Source organism: Odocoileus virginianus, chromosome 32 (genome assembly GCF_023699985.2).
Source record: "Odocoileus virginianus isolate 20LAN1187 ecotype Illinois chromosome 32, Ovbor_1.2, whole genome shotgun sequence".
NCBI lineage: Eukaryota > Metazoa > Chordata > Mammalia > Artiodactyla > Cervidae > Odocoileus > Odocoileus virginianus.
In genome coordinates this window covers 34,855,513-34,867,148 of record NC_069705.1, presented here as the reverse complement: position 1 = coordinate 34,867,148, position 11,636 = coordinate 34,855,513, and the positions used below count along the sequence as shown (strand labels likewise).

The following is an 11,636-nucleotide window of genomic DNA, read 5'->3' as shown; positions in this document are numbered from 1 at the left end:
CTGATTTTAAATATAATAAAGTTTACACATTCATACAAAGCTAATATAATTTTGAGAAGGAAGACAAGTAGGAACTCATGAGATATTAAGACATATAGTAATATCACAGTTCTAAGAAACAGTGTAGAACTGGTATAGGAACAGATAGATCAATGAAACAGAATAGAGAGACCAAGCAGAATTATATATGAAGGATAAGTGTATATAACAATGATGGCATTGCAGATGTGCATGTGCTAAGTCACTTCAGTCATATGCAGCTGTTTGCGACCCTGTGGACTGTAGCCCGCCAGCCTCCTCTGTCCATGGGATTCTCCAGGCAAGAATACTGGAGTGGGTTGCCATGCCCTTCTCCAGGGGTCTTCCCAGCCCAGGGATCGAACCCTCGTCTCCTGTGGCTCCTGCATTGCAGGGGGATTCTTTACTGATAAGTCATGGGGAAAACCCGAAGGCATCCCAGGTAAGAGGCCTAAATATAAGCATAAATTTATCCAGGGCATGCTGCATGACAAGCCAACCTAAAGTCTCACTGGCTTCTGACAATAGACATTTTATTTCTTACTTGCAAGTTTAGGATCAGATAAGAGAATGCGCATTCGGTCAGCCAAAGGTAGTCCAATGGTTGGTCCTGTCAATGGTGTGGTAAAGTGCATTTCTTTACAGGGACACACGACAGGAATGTGTTAATAACAGTGACATGAAGGAGTGAATGGGTAACTGTGAATAACAACCAATCTATCATAATAAAACTATAAACAACATTAATAGAAAAAATGTGGGGAGATATTTTTATGACATTAAAATACCTTGGACTTGGGGGTACAAATTATAATGTAAAATACTGATAAGTTCAAATAAATACAAAAGAAGACTGAAGATGGAAAAGGGAGTTGATGTATGATGAATTGGGAAAGGCAGTTTTAGCATGATACGGGCATTACTTCCTGGAATACAATAAGAACTCATAGATAAATAAAAGAAAGGAAAACACTGTATGTTTCAAGAGAACAGAAATTTTTCTCTGCCCTGATCACTGTTGTATCCCCAGAGCTCAGCTGAGTGCCTGGCAATACTGACCCATCCTCCTTAGTGTTTATTCTGCCTCAAGACTCACGTCCCATCTGCCCTAGTCTCCAAGACAGGCATATTAATTTCCTGTTGCTGCTATAAATAGTACATGTTTAGGCGCTTAGAATGACACATGTTTATTCTCTAACTGTTCTGAAGGTTAGAGTTCAGAATCAGTCTCCCTGGCCAGGAGTCAGGGTGTCAGCAGGGCTGGCTCCTTCTGCAGGTTCACCTGTGTTCCTTGGCGCTTGGCTCCCTGCTCCATCTTCAAAGGTGTCATCACATCTCCTTCATTGACTGCGTCTGTCCTCACACTACTTTTTTTGTTTTTGACCCTCATGCCTCCTCTTATCTGACCCTCGTGATTACGTTGGGCGCACTCAGATAATTCAGGATCATCTCCTTATATCACACTCTTTAATCACAGCTGTCCAATCCCTTTTGCCATTTAAGGAAACTTGTTCAAAAATTCCATGGATCAGATCATGAATGTATTGGTGGGGAGAGCATTATTCAGCCCTCTCCCCGCACTCTGGGCTTTCTCAACCTTGGCACAATTAGCGCTTTCAAATGGATAATTAATTATTTGTTGTGGTGGCTTGTTCTGAACCTTATAGGATATTTAGTAGCATCTTTTCCCTGGGCCCATTAGATCCTAGAACTCTCTCTTCCCCCTGGTTGTGACCAGATGTTATGGATCAAGACCCACTGCTTCATGCCCTTCTGCTTAATAAAGCAGATCTAAAGATGTTAATCTGCTGCACAGACTCCTGTCTGTCCCCCTATTCCTTTCAACAGAATCTCCTACCTCTGTCTTAGAAAGAACCCCTCCTACTTAGCATATCATCCAACTTTCCGTAACCTGGCTTCTCTGACTTCTCCTGGCCCTGTCTGCCCCCACTCCCTGTCCACTTGTCCTTCAGATATTCTTGTAGTTCCCCAGATATGACATTCTCTCATACCTCCTGGCATTGTAAATATGCTTCCCCCGTCTGCCTCAAATTCCCTGTTTCCTTTTTCTTTATGCAGAGAACTCATACTTGTGTGTCCTCAGAGTTTAGCTGAGATGTCTGGGACCGAGGTCTCCTCCCTGCGTCTGCTGAGCACCTGAGGTTACCTATATCTGCATGTGGGTGTTTATTTCCTCTTCTCTCTGCCCTGGTTGGTGAGCTGTCTAGATCTCTGACTTCTGTCTGTTTCCATGGATCTAGCCGTCTTCCTGCAACAAATTCGGGGCCCAATAATTTCACTGCTTTTCGAATGAATGAGGAAATGGTGACTTTCATGCCTCAACTTGAACATGCTCTCCAGTATCTGAAACAGATGAGGAATGTTGCTTCAAGATATTTACAAAAATAATACACTTTTCTATTCCAGAACAGAAAATAAATTCATTCTCCTACCCTTTCTCATAGAAAGAACCCCTTACAAAGAGAGTATCTGTGCTGTCCTGTGTTTATGAACTGCTTAATTATTGTTTGTCCCAAATTAAGTTCATGCTCAGAAACTACCTTCACTTACTAAATATGCTTAAATTAAGAAATAAATTAGAAAAATCCTTCTCATGGAGAGTCTGGCAAAATTAAAGTGCCCAATCCTAGACTTCACAGCATTGTGAAAAGGTCAGATGTGTCAGAGCAGTTTTGTGGGCCACCTCGGAGACCATGGTTGGTTCTGCAATTTAGATTTTGACTTTGCAAGAAGAAAACTGTCACCTGGCACTTGCAGCCTTCACAATGAAACAAGATCTGCTGCTTTGCAAAGTCTCAGCATTTGGCATTTGCTTCAAATAATAGACATGTCAAAAATGGTTTCTGTTGCTATGCATTTTATGCTTCTTCTTACAGCCTAACATTAAAAGTTTCTCTTAATGGGTAGAAACTGGAGACTCTTCAGTAAATATCACTGAAAACACCTGCATGTGATGTTCACTAATGACTATTTTCTCTATTCAGAGCTCAGATTAAGAGTGTGTTCGGAGAGGATGGCTGTTCTCTCTCTACTTGTTAAATATATTCAGGTACCTTATGTAAAACAGAAATTAAAAGAAATTTCCCCCATACTACATTTTTATCACTCAAGCTAAAAATCTGTCCACAGACATTGTAAGGAGAAGAGTCAAAACAAAGTTTCATTACACAAAAGGTGTCAAAGCTTAATATGCTAAAGGTGGCTCAGTGGTAAAGAATCCACCTGCCAGTGCAGGAGCTGTAAGAGATGTGGCTTTGATCCTTTGGTCGGGAAGATCTCCTGGAGAAGGAAATGGCAACCCACTCCAGTATTCTTGCCTGGGAAATCCCATGGAGAGAGGAGTCTGGTGGGCTACAGTCCATTGGGTTGCGAAAGAGTTGGACACCACTTACTGACCAAACAACAACAGCATATAAGCTAAAGGAAGCTTTTGAGATTGTCTTTAATTCCCATATGAGGCTGACTAAGATGTATTTTTCCTCTAAACCACCATGTCATAAGTTGTTGCTAAATATATTTGATTGTAGGTAGTGTCATATAAGTGATGTTGCTGACAAGATTTGTCTAAGACCTTGGCTGGCCTGGTTGAATCCCAAGTCTGTAACCTTGAGCATGTTACATAACCTCTCTGAGCCTCAGTTCCTACATTTGTAAAATGTATCTGTAAAGTTTCTTGGAGGATATGCATTCAGCTAGGACTTCAGATCGGGAGAATCTCAGGAAACTGGAATGAAGACGAGGTTAAGAAAACGTGAGAATTACAGCATGAGCCAAGAAACAGAGAACAGCAAATAGAATTTATCCTAATTCCTTGAATTTGTGGTGTTTTACAGTTTTTGAAGTGCTTTCCTGTATCTTACCTTATTTGTGAATTAAAGCAAAAAACATCATGTGGAGGTTTATAAGAAAAGTATGTTTTATTTTACATAAGAAAAAAGTGCGTTCTAGAGAAAATGAATGACTTATAAAGTCATCAAGTAATAAATAATGCTTAAGAAGAAATAGAGTCTAAAGCAGAGTAGGTTTACTTGCAATGGTGACATGACTCTTTATAAACACTGCAGATGCACAGGGCATGCCAGTTTGCTCCTAATTGCAAGTAAGGAGGGATAACAGAGAAATAGCCAAAGACTCAAAGGCTAGTCACAGTGAAACAAAATCTATCTCAGCCTCGAGGGGCATGTTAGTGACATCTCGCAATATCTTCAGTGTTACTCCCCAGCTCTTAACTCAGCTCTCTGGAGGATGGTGAACCTAATTCTAATTAAAGATTTTATTTGATCCAAATGTGTACCAGTACACAACAGCTAAAGAGAATAAGTCCATGACGAATCAGTCAGATGACTGAAAATTGTGATGGATATAAAATATGTTCAGAAGTTCTTTGATTCTCCTCGCTTCTAGGGATAAAGTTTAATTCCCCTCGCTTACCCTCTGTGGGCTGTTCAGAATGACTGGATGCTAATGAACAGTAGTGAGGGTGAGGGTGGGCCACTGCAGAGACAAGGAGTAAGGCCATTACAGCCTTTTCCTTGCCTTCTCGCTTGGGTCACACACTCTGGGATGTTACCTGCCATGTCAGGAAAACAGCTGAGCACCCCGATGGAGGGAACCATACAATGAGAAACCAAGGCCTCCTGCCAATAGCTGTAAAAGAGAGCCATCTCTTACATGGGTCTTCTAGCTACAGTCAGGCCTTTAGACTGAAACTTCTTGACAAGCACTGATCTAGAACCACTCAGCCCAACCCCTGCAAACTCTTCACCGGCAAAACTTTGATATACTGAATGAAATAATTTGTTAGGGAGAAAAAAAAATTACTAAAAAGGGAAACATGAATAATTGTATGAAGACTCAGGATCAGTTCAGTCGCTAAGTCATGACCAATTCTTTGCGACCCCATGAACCGCAGCACACCAGGCCTCCCTGTCCATCATCAACTCCCAGGGTTTACCCAAACTCATGTTCATTGAGTTGGTGATGCCATCTAACCATCTCATCCTCTGTCGTCCCCTTCTCCTCCTGCCTTCAATCTTTCCCAACATCAGGGTCTTTTAAAAACAGTCAGCTCTTCGTATCAGGTGGCCAAAATATTGTAGTTTCAGCTTTAACATCAGTCCTTTCAAAGAATACCCAGAAATGATTTCCTTTAGGATGGACTGGATGGATCTCCTTGCAGTCCAAGGGACTCTCAAGACTCTTCTCCAACACCACAGTTCAAAAGCATCTATTCTTCAGTGCTCAGCTTTCTTCATAATCCAACTCTCACATCCATACATGACTACTGGAAAAACCATAGCCTTGACTAGATGGACCTTTGTTGACAAAGTAATGTCTCTGCTTTTTAATATGCTGTCGAGGTTGCTCATAACTTTCCTTCCAAGGAGTAAGCATCTTTTAATTTCATGGCTGCAGTCACCATCTACAGTGATTTTGGAGCCCCCAAAAATAAAGTTAGCCACTGTTTCCCCATCCATCTGCCACGAAGTGATGGGACCGGATGCCATGACTTAAGTTTTCCGAATGTTGAGCTTTAAGCCAACTTTTTCACTCTCCTCTTTCACTTTCATCAAGAGGCTCTTTACTTCCACTTCACTTTCTGCCATAAGGGTGGTGTCATCTGCGTATCTGAGGTTATTGATATTGCTCCTGGCAATCTTGATCCCAGCTTGTGCTTCATCCAGTCCAGCATTTCTCATGATGTACTCTGCATATAAGTTAAATAAGCAGGATGACAATATACAGCCCTGATGTATGCCTATTCCTATTTGGAACCAGTCTGTTGTTCCATGTCCAGTTCTAATGGTTGCTTCCTGACCTGCATACAGGTTTCTCAAGAGGCAGGTGGTCTGGTATTCCCATCTCTTTCAGAATTTTCCACAGTTCACTGTGATCCACACAGTCAAAGGCTTTGGCATAGTCAATAAAGCAGAAGTAGATGTTTTCCTGGAACTCTCTTGCTTTTTTGATGATCCATCGGATGTTGGCAATCTGATCTCTGGTTCCTCTGCCTTTTCTAAAACCAGCTCGAACATCTGGAGGTTCTCTGTTTATGTATTGCTGAAGCCTGGCTTGGAGAATTTTGAGCATTACTTTACTAGTGTGTGAGATAAGTGCAATTTGGCCGTAGTTTGAGCATTCTTTGGCACTGCCTTTCTTTGGGATTGGAATGAAAACTGAGCTTTTCCAGTCCTGGGGCCACTGCTGTATTTTCCAAATTTGCTGGCATATTGAGTGCAGCACTTTCACAGCATCATCTTTCAGGATTTGAAATAGCTCAACTGCAATTCCATCACCTCCACTAGCTTTGTTCATAGTGATACTTCCTAAGGCCCACTTGACTTCATGTTCCAGAATGTCTGGCTCTAGGTGAGTGATCACACCATCATGATTATCTGGGTCATGAAGATCTTTTTTGTACAGTTCTGTGTATTCTTGCCACCTCTTCTTCATATCTTCTGCTTCTGTTAGGTCCATACCATTTCTGTCCTTTATTGAGCCCATCTTTGCATGAAATGTTCCCTTGGTATCTCTAACTTTCTTGAAGAGATCTTTAGTCTTTCCCATTCTATTGTTTTCCTCTATTTCTTTCCACTGATTGCTGAGGAAGGCTTTCTTATCTCTCCTGGCTATTCTTTGGAACTCTGCATTCAAATGGGAATATCTTTCTTTTTCTCTCTTGCCTTTTGCTTCTCTTCTTTTCACAGCTATTTGTAAGGCCTCCTCAGACAGCCATTTTGCTTTTTTGCATTTCTTTTTCTTGGGGATAATCTTGATCCCTGTCTCCTATACAATGTCACAAACCTCCGTCCATAGTTCATCAGGCACTCTGTCTACCAGGTTTAGTCCCTTAAAGCCATTTCTCACTTCCACTGTATAACCATAAGGGATTTGATTTAGGTCAAATCCTAAACCACTGAATAGTCTAGTGGTTTTCCCCACTTTTTTCAATTTAAGTCTGAATTTGGCAATAAGGAGTTCATGATCTGAGCCACAGTCAGCTCCCAGTCTTGTTTTTGCTGACTGTATAGAGCTTCTCCATCTTTGACTGCAAAGAATATAATCAATCTGATTTTGGTGTCGACCATCTGGTGATGTCCACATGTAGAGTCTTCTCTTGTGTTGTTGGAAGAGGGTGTTTGCTATGACCAGCGCGTTCTCTTGGCAAAACTCTATTAGCCTTTGCCCTACTTCATTCCGTACTCCAAGGCCAAATTTGCCTGTTACTCCAGGTAGTTCTTGACTTCCTACTTTTGCACTCCAGTTCCCTATAATGAGAGGACATCTTTTTTGGGTGTTAGTTCTAAAAGGTCTTTTAGGTCTTCATAGAACCTTTCAACTTCAGCTTCTTCAGTCATACTTGTTGGGGCATAGACTTGGATTACCATGATATTGAATGATTTGCCTTGGAAACGAACAGAGATCATTCTGTTGTTTTTGAGATTGCATCCAAGTACTGCATTTCGGAGTCTTTTGTTGACTGTGATGGCTACTCCATTTCTTCTAAGGGATTCCTGCCCACAGTAGTAAATATAATTGTCATCTGAGTTAAATTCACACATTCCAGTCCATCTTAGTTCACTGATTCCTAGAATGTCGATGTTCACTCTTGCCACCTCCTGTTTGACCACTTCCAATTTGCCTTGATTCATAGACCTAACATTCCAGGTTCCTAAGCAATATTGCTCTTTACAGCATCGGACCTTGCTTCTATCACCAGTCCCATCCACAACTGGGTGTTATTTTTGCTTTGGCTCCATCCCTTCATTCTTTCTGGAGTTATTTCTCCACTGATCTCCAGTAGCGTATTGGGCACATACTGACCTGGGGAGTTTCTCTTTCAGTATCCTATCATTTTGCCTTCTCATACTGCTCATGGGGTTCTCAAGGCAAGAATACTGAAGTGGTTTGCCATTCCCTTCTCCAGTGGACCACATTCTGTCAGACCTCTCCACCATGACCCATCCGTCTTGGGTGGCCCCACACAGCATGGCTTAGTTTCACTGACCACACGACCTGTGGTCCGTGTGATCAGATTGGCTAGTTGTTTGTGATTGTGGTTTCAGACTGTCTGCCCTCTGATGCCCTCTCTCAGCGCCTACCGTCTTACTTGAGTTTCTCTTACCTTGAACGTGGGGTATCTCTTCATGCAGCTCCAGCAAAGTGCAGCTGCTGCTCCTTACCTTGGACATGGGATAGCTCCTCTGGGCTCTGGCCCCTGAGTTTGAGTGCCGCCCCCGAGCTTGGGCGTATGAAGACTGTCTTCCATCAAAGGGCAGAGTTCATGACTGAATTTGGGTTGTTAGGGAATAGGATTCTTCCTTGACTAGTTTGTAACCTGACCTAGAAGTGTAAACAATAATTAAACAAGGAAATACAAAGAATCCTGAGCCTGATCCAGCTAACTCTTGATGATTAATTTCTCACTACAGAGAGAAAGACATTACTCTTCCAATTTTTAAATTTAAATCTTTAGTATATACATTCTTCTGGTTTAATGACAGCGGTGATATGCTTACTAAGTTATTGATAAATTGATGTTGTGTTTTAATGTGCTATATTTTAATTTTCAAAAAGGACTAGGTTTTTCATTATTTAAAAAGTTGTATGGAGTCATATATTTTCATGTGTGCAACACTGTGTAAATTCGAAAAACTATGCATTGCCTCAAATTTATATAGATCCCTGCCTTTTTACAAAGCAATTTCAAATGGTGCTCATCTCGGACATCCCAGAACAGAATATTTGCATGAATTTTTGTAGAATCTTGCTTAGCTCAGGTATCAAAAAATGAAGAGGGTTTTAACATAGACAGGAAGATAAACTTGGCATATTAGGCCACGTTTTCTAAGACATGCTAAACCTATAGGAGAAAAGTAAAAGCTGCTAGTTGTAAAAACCTTCCCCTGAGTCCCTCTGCGCCCATCCAAGCCTGAGGAGGGCCTGCAGAAACCTGAGGCCTCCCAGGCCACCTCGGACTTGGGGAAGAATAACAGGATCAGGTCACAAAACGTGCGCGTACCGTGCAGCTCAAGGACAAGGGCAAAACCTCAAAGCAAAGAAAACAAAATTGGAGCTTCGGAGGATATATAGTTCAGCCCCCAGGGGAGGGTGGTGAGTGAGCATCAATTCGCTCCTTTCTATTGCAGCCCCGTGTCCGGGCCCGGAAGCTGGGCCACTGCGCTTGCGCCGAGGAGCCGGGCCGCGAGGGGGTGGGGGGCGCTGGCGGGGCGGGGCCGGGGCGGGGCCAGGAGCGCGCGAGATTTGAACTTCTCAGAGGAGCTAAGTGCCTGCGCTGAGGTGAAGTTACGCGGCAGTTTTCTCGGCTGGCTTTGCAGCTTAGTGGGGTGCAGCGTAGGCCCGGGCGATGGTGGAAGGCCCGGGTTGTACTCTAAATGGAGAGAAGATTCGGGCGCGCTTGCGCCCGGGCCAGGCGGTGACTGACGTGCGGGGCCGCGAGCTGCAGGGCCTGGGGGGGTCCGGCTCGCCGCCGGCCGCCTCCGGGCCTGTGGGCTCCTCACAGGTGAGCAGCGTCGTTGTCTCACTAGGGGACCAGCATGGGAGACAGAACAAAAAGCCCACCGGGTTTCCAGGGTCCAAAGTGCCTTAGCTCTGGTCAAGGCTTCCTGCTGCTGCTGCTAAGTCACTTCAGTCGTGTCCGACTCAGTGCGACCCCGCGGACGGCAGCCCACCAGCCTCCCCTGTCCACGGGAGTCCCCAGGCAAGAATACTGGAGTGGGTTGCCATTTCCTTTTCCACAAGGCTTCCTGGGGCCTGGTCTTTCCTAAGGCGTACTTTGACTTCGCCCGAGGGAGAATGCCCTACTAGTGCGCCTGCGCACTGCGGTTGAGGGTTGGTTGCTGGACCGCTGAGTTAAGGCCGCCTTGGAGATGCCCGGGTGGGAAGTGATGGAAGGTGTTTTATTCCATGCTACCTTGCTTATTTTCTTTATAGCCCAGCAAGAGATGGTTTCCTTCTGTCCATAGCCGCATTTTCTGCTGTTAATATTATCAGATGTCTGCAACCTCTTTTTTCTTCTTCTTTGTTTTTCACATTTTAAAGACAGTAAGCTTGTAGGATAAAATTCTAGCTTCTCGCCTGCCTAGTATTCTGCAACTGAAAATGTATTACAACTAATACATAATCCTAAAATTTCACACAGAAGATTAGCACCACCCTGTCCACTCAACTCAATATTGCCATCTAATGAAGGGGCAGAACCATTTTGGTTCCCTTAAGTGAATTTATTTCTTTTCAAAGGAAGTTGTAGCACAGCTTCTTGCCACTCAGACATGCATTGCAGATGGTGTGATTTTCATTTGGTAAGAACTTAGAACTTGTACTGAAAATATTCTGATTAAACCTCGTGCCTTAAAAGCCCTTCAGATGTACGAATGATTGTATTTCATGAATGCATGCATTATTGCGCTGTACTTCAATTTCTCCTGCAAAGCTTCATCATAGCCTTTGGTCCTGGAAGAAAAAAGTTGCTTGCTATGAAATTAGCATATGCTTACAACTTGAAAGAAATGAAGTTCTCAGTCTGAGTAAATACATTTTCAGACTTGGACAGAGAATAATTTTTGCGTCTCCTTCCGACTGCCCTTGTGTTTTATTTATTTTGACTATATGTCAGTTAGTACACTGAACCTGTTCTTTTATTATAGTGTTTCTTTCAAAATCATTTCAGGATACCACAGAGATGAATCCTGAGTAGTCTCTTAAGAGTATTAATGTTTAGAAAAATCACTCATTCAACAGAATTTTGAATACTCAAGGAACCTGGGTAACAGAAACTTAACACTTCCCCCTTGTGGGGGCTATTCTTTAGTTGGGAAGATACATAGACATTCATTAGGTAAGAACAGAAAGAAATATAAGTTGATAAATTCTCTAAAGTAAAGGTACATGGTTCCATGAGAACTTACAGGAAGTTCAAGGATGGCTTTGCTGAGACAGTAACAATTAAGCTGAGGTGTGAAGGGTGAGGAGATACCTAGATCTGAACTGAAGGTTGGCAGGCGGAACACTGCAGGCAATAGCAAAGGAAGAGAGATTGAAAGAAATCTGGTGTGGCTGGAAAGGGGATGATGAGATACAGGGAACGTGGTTTGAAATAAGACAAAATTGAGATTGCTGGTCGAAGTCAGATCCTGGGAATCTTTGCAGAACTTTGTAGGGACTCTACTCATTCTGTAATAATGGGGGTCTTTGAAGGGTGTTAAGATCCAGTGACAGTTTGAAAGATCATTCTCCTTGCAAAGGAAAATCATAAGATTGGCAGAAAGCCAGGGCACATGCTGCCTTCTCAGGTGAGGACTGTAGGAATCCGAGAAGGCTGCCTGGAGCACAGAGGAGGGGGCTGGTGACAGAAATGAAGAGAAGGGAACAGAATTGCTATTTTGGAAGTAAAGGGAATAGGGTGTGGTAATGGATATGGCATGAATATGTTATGGATATCATAATTTACATCATTAAACAATAATATATTCTATATTAAGTTTTAAGCTATTACTAGCTCCCAAGGATACAAGATGAGTCAGATAAACTTACTTCCTTGAGAATCCCATTTACTGTTTTAAATAGACATTACCTCA

General features: G+C 42.7%; 1 protein-coding gene across 4 annotated transcripts in view; it reads left to right on the top strand.

The window, feature by feature from the left end:
* NEIL3 (nei like DNA glycosylase 3) overlaps positions 1-11,636 on the top strand; it is a 78,210-nt gene that overhangs the window by 25,804 nt on the left and 40,770 nt on the right. Inside the window, exon 1 of one of the 4 annotated variants that reach the window (XM_070460111.1) lies at positions 9,302-9,562. The exons of 2 other annotated variants lie outside the window; for them this stretch is intronic. In XM_070460111.1, coding sequence (XP_070316212.1) covers positions 9,407-9,562 — 156 coding nt within the window. In that variant the 5' untranslated portion in view covers positions 9,302-9,406. Of the gene's footprint in view, positions 1-9,301; positions 9,563-11,636 lie in introns of those variants that run through there. One more of the 4 variants, XM_070460109.1, reaches the window with a different exon arrangement.